Source organism: Ailuropoda melanoleuca, chromosome 11 (assembly GCF_002007445.2).
Source record: "Ailuropoda melanoleuca isolate Jingjing chromosome 11, ASM200744v2, whole genome shotgun sequence".
NCBI lineage: Eukaryota > Metazoa > Chordata > Mammalia > Carnivora > Ursidae > Ailuropoda > Ailuropoda melanoleuca.
The window spans coordinates 76,734,687-76,737,215 of record NC_048228.1 but is presented as its reverse complement, the minus strand read 5'-3'; the positions used below and the strand labels follow the sequence as shown (position 1 = coordinate 76,737,215).

Below are 2,529 nucleotides of genomic sequence, written 5' to 3'. Positions count from 1 at the left end.
CTGCTTCCTGGTGTTGTTTTGGGGGGGGGGGTAGATGAGATAATGCATGGAAAGCAAAAACTGCCACATGCCAGTGCTCACTAATTTCAGTAGTTGCCAGTGTCATTTCTCCAAACACACCAACATTGCAGAGCTGTTCTCAGCCAAGGCCATCCTGGTCACTTGCCCACACAGAGACCCTCCAGTGTGCTGGCATTCTGCAGGGCTTAAGGAAGCTGGACTCGGACCTCACCAGATGCTATTGGTCCTGAAAGCACGTACACTACACACAAACCCCCACTTTTGAGTCTTTCTCAAAGTCGGGTTTTTGAAATCCACCCTCGATGCCACTGAGTCCTCTGGCCTCAGCGTAGGCACCCATGTGAACATTTTTATCAACACCTGGGGTTCTTTTGTGCTCGGTGAGTGAGAGACAAACACGGACCAGAAAATCTTGCCTGCTAGCCCATGCACTAAATTTTATATTGGCTGCATTTGGCTGCATGAATTTAGACTCTCTAACCCACTTGGGCTTCCAGAGCCTTGGTGGCTTCTAGATATTTTGTACAAGTTTCCTCTTCTTCTGTCCTCCCTTATCATTCCCAAAATTAAATTAAAAAACAAAACAAAACAAAAATGAATCAAGGAAAAGTCAAAAGATTTCAATTGCTAGACTTGCTTTTTGTTTTTATTATCAACAATCAAGTTAATGGTACACTCTTGGAAAACTATATGCACATGTAGAAATATTTCCCTTTTAAATAGAAGCATTCATTATAACACATATAAATAAATTCGAAAATCTGAAACATAACTTATAACGCTTATGTTCACAAACATAGTCCAACAAGAGGAAAAAAGAAATCAGACAGACATGCACCTGATAACAAAAATATATACCATTGTCTGAAACGTGGTCTCTCTAAACACAAAGGAATTGAACCCGTGAGAACCTTATTACTCCATAAAGACACGCCATAGAGACTACAAGAAGAGAAAACATTATACGGTCACGTAGAGGAGACGGTCTGTACTGATATTAACACGATACAATTGAGTCACAGAACACAGTTGTAGAAAGACACCGAAAAAGTTAAAGCCTCAACATTCAACTAATATCTATAGTTTGTGCCTCTTAAAATAAAAAAACAAAAACAAAAAACAAAAAACAAAATCCCAACAGAGATGTCTAATCTGCTTGAAGAATGGAATCATCAATATACAGTCCATCCACCGTACAGGATGTGAGTCCATTTCGGATCAAACAGAAATGCGGACCGAGACACTTCTGCAAACTTGTGTGTATGCCTTTCTTTGCTCGGTAGATTTGTCTGCAGCCAGTTGCGTGGACTGCGATTGACTCTAATCCAAAGCAGTGCCAAAAAGTTCGGTAAAAGCTGGTGGAAGAAGAAAACGCCAGTGGGGGTGACGGGAGAGAAAAAAAAGGGAAGAGTTGCGAAATATGAGACCGTTCGCAGAGTTTGTGGATGAAAAGGCATCTCATGTATAGGGCGTCTTTCAGGGCCGAGTGGTTGCAAAGATTCGGGGTTGGGAGTTGCAACTGTGTGGGGTTCGGATGCGCTAATGGCGGGATGGTGTTTGGCGAGGTGGGACAGGCAGGCGGGAGCGAGGAAGTCACCTTGGCCGCGGGGACAGTCCGCTCGAGTCATCGCCCGCGGCATCCCGAACCCAAGGACACGAAGGGAAGCGGGGCTGGAAGGCACCCCTACTCTCCCTTGAGGAGGAGCCCCAAGGGAGTCTGTGCTGTCAGGAGGGGTTCACAAGACAGAGGTTCACAGCCTCCCTTCTTCCCCACCTTACTTTTTTCCCCTTGGATTTTAAAACCTTTCTGGGTTGTTGGTTGGCTTGTTTTTGAAGTGATTGCTGCCTTTCTAATTTTTTTTTTAATTTGGGGGGGATTGTTTATTTTTCTCTTTTTCTAAGCAAGTCGTTGAGTCGGTTGTGCCCCCCACTCATCTCTCCCTGTCACCTGCTCGGGCCACAGACACACATTCCCCGAGACAGACAGACACCGACACGCAGACACAGCCCCCTGAGAGTGCCCCCGAGTCCGGGCCGCGCTGCTCACACCTCGCGGTCAGCAGGCGGAGCCCTGGCCGGTCTGCGCGGCCCTGAGGCAGGTGCGAAGCTAGGGAAGTTTTTAGTTTAGTTTTGTTGGGGGGGGGTTCAGGATGGGGGTAGGAGTGGGGTTGAAATGGGGGCGACGCCATTTTCTCTTTATTCTTATCGCGATGACCTTAGGCTCTCAATGAAAAGCCACGGCAGCAGCGACGGCAATAGCCTTGAGCCTACCCGCTCGCCCACTCGCCCGCCCGCCGCCGCCGCCGCCGCAGGATCCCAGATCAGAACATACTACTCTTCACTAAGGCGGCTTTGGCACCGTTGGGTCTTTGGAGCGAAGATAGGACGCTGGCGAAGGGGCCCCCAAGCGAATCCGGGATGGAGGTGATGGGACCGGGGCCGGGAGCCCAGCCTTGTCCGGGGCCCCCGGCCGCAGCCAGGCCTCCGGCCGCCGCCGCCGCCGCTGCA

General features: G+C 49.0%; 1 protein-coding gene across 1 annotated transcript in view; it reads right to left on the bottom strand.

Annotated features, from left to right (window-relative positions):
- Positions 1-2,301: 2,301 nt before the first annotated feature.
- Positions 2,302-2,529, bottom strand: part of PHOX2B (paired like homeobox 2B) — a 2,837-nt gene continuing 2,609 nt past the window's right edge. Inside the window, 1 exon segment of the mRNA XM_034672287.1 lies at positions 2,302-2,529. This exon segment is cut by the window's right edge and continues 41 nt beyond it. Coding sequence (XP_034528178.1) covers positions 2,343-2,529 — 187 coding nt within the window. The 3' untranslated portion in view covers positions 2,302-2,342.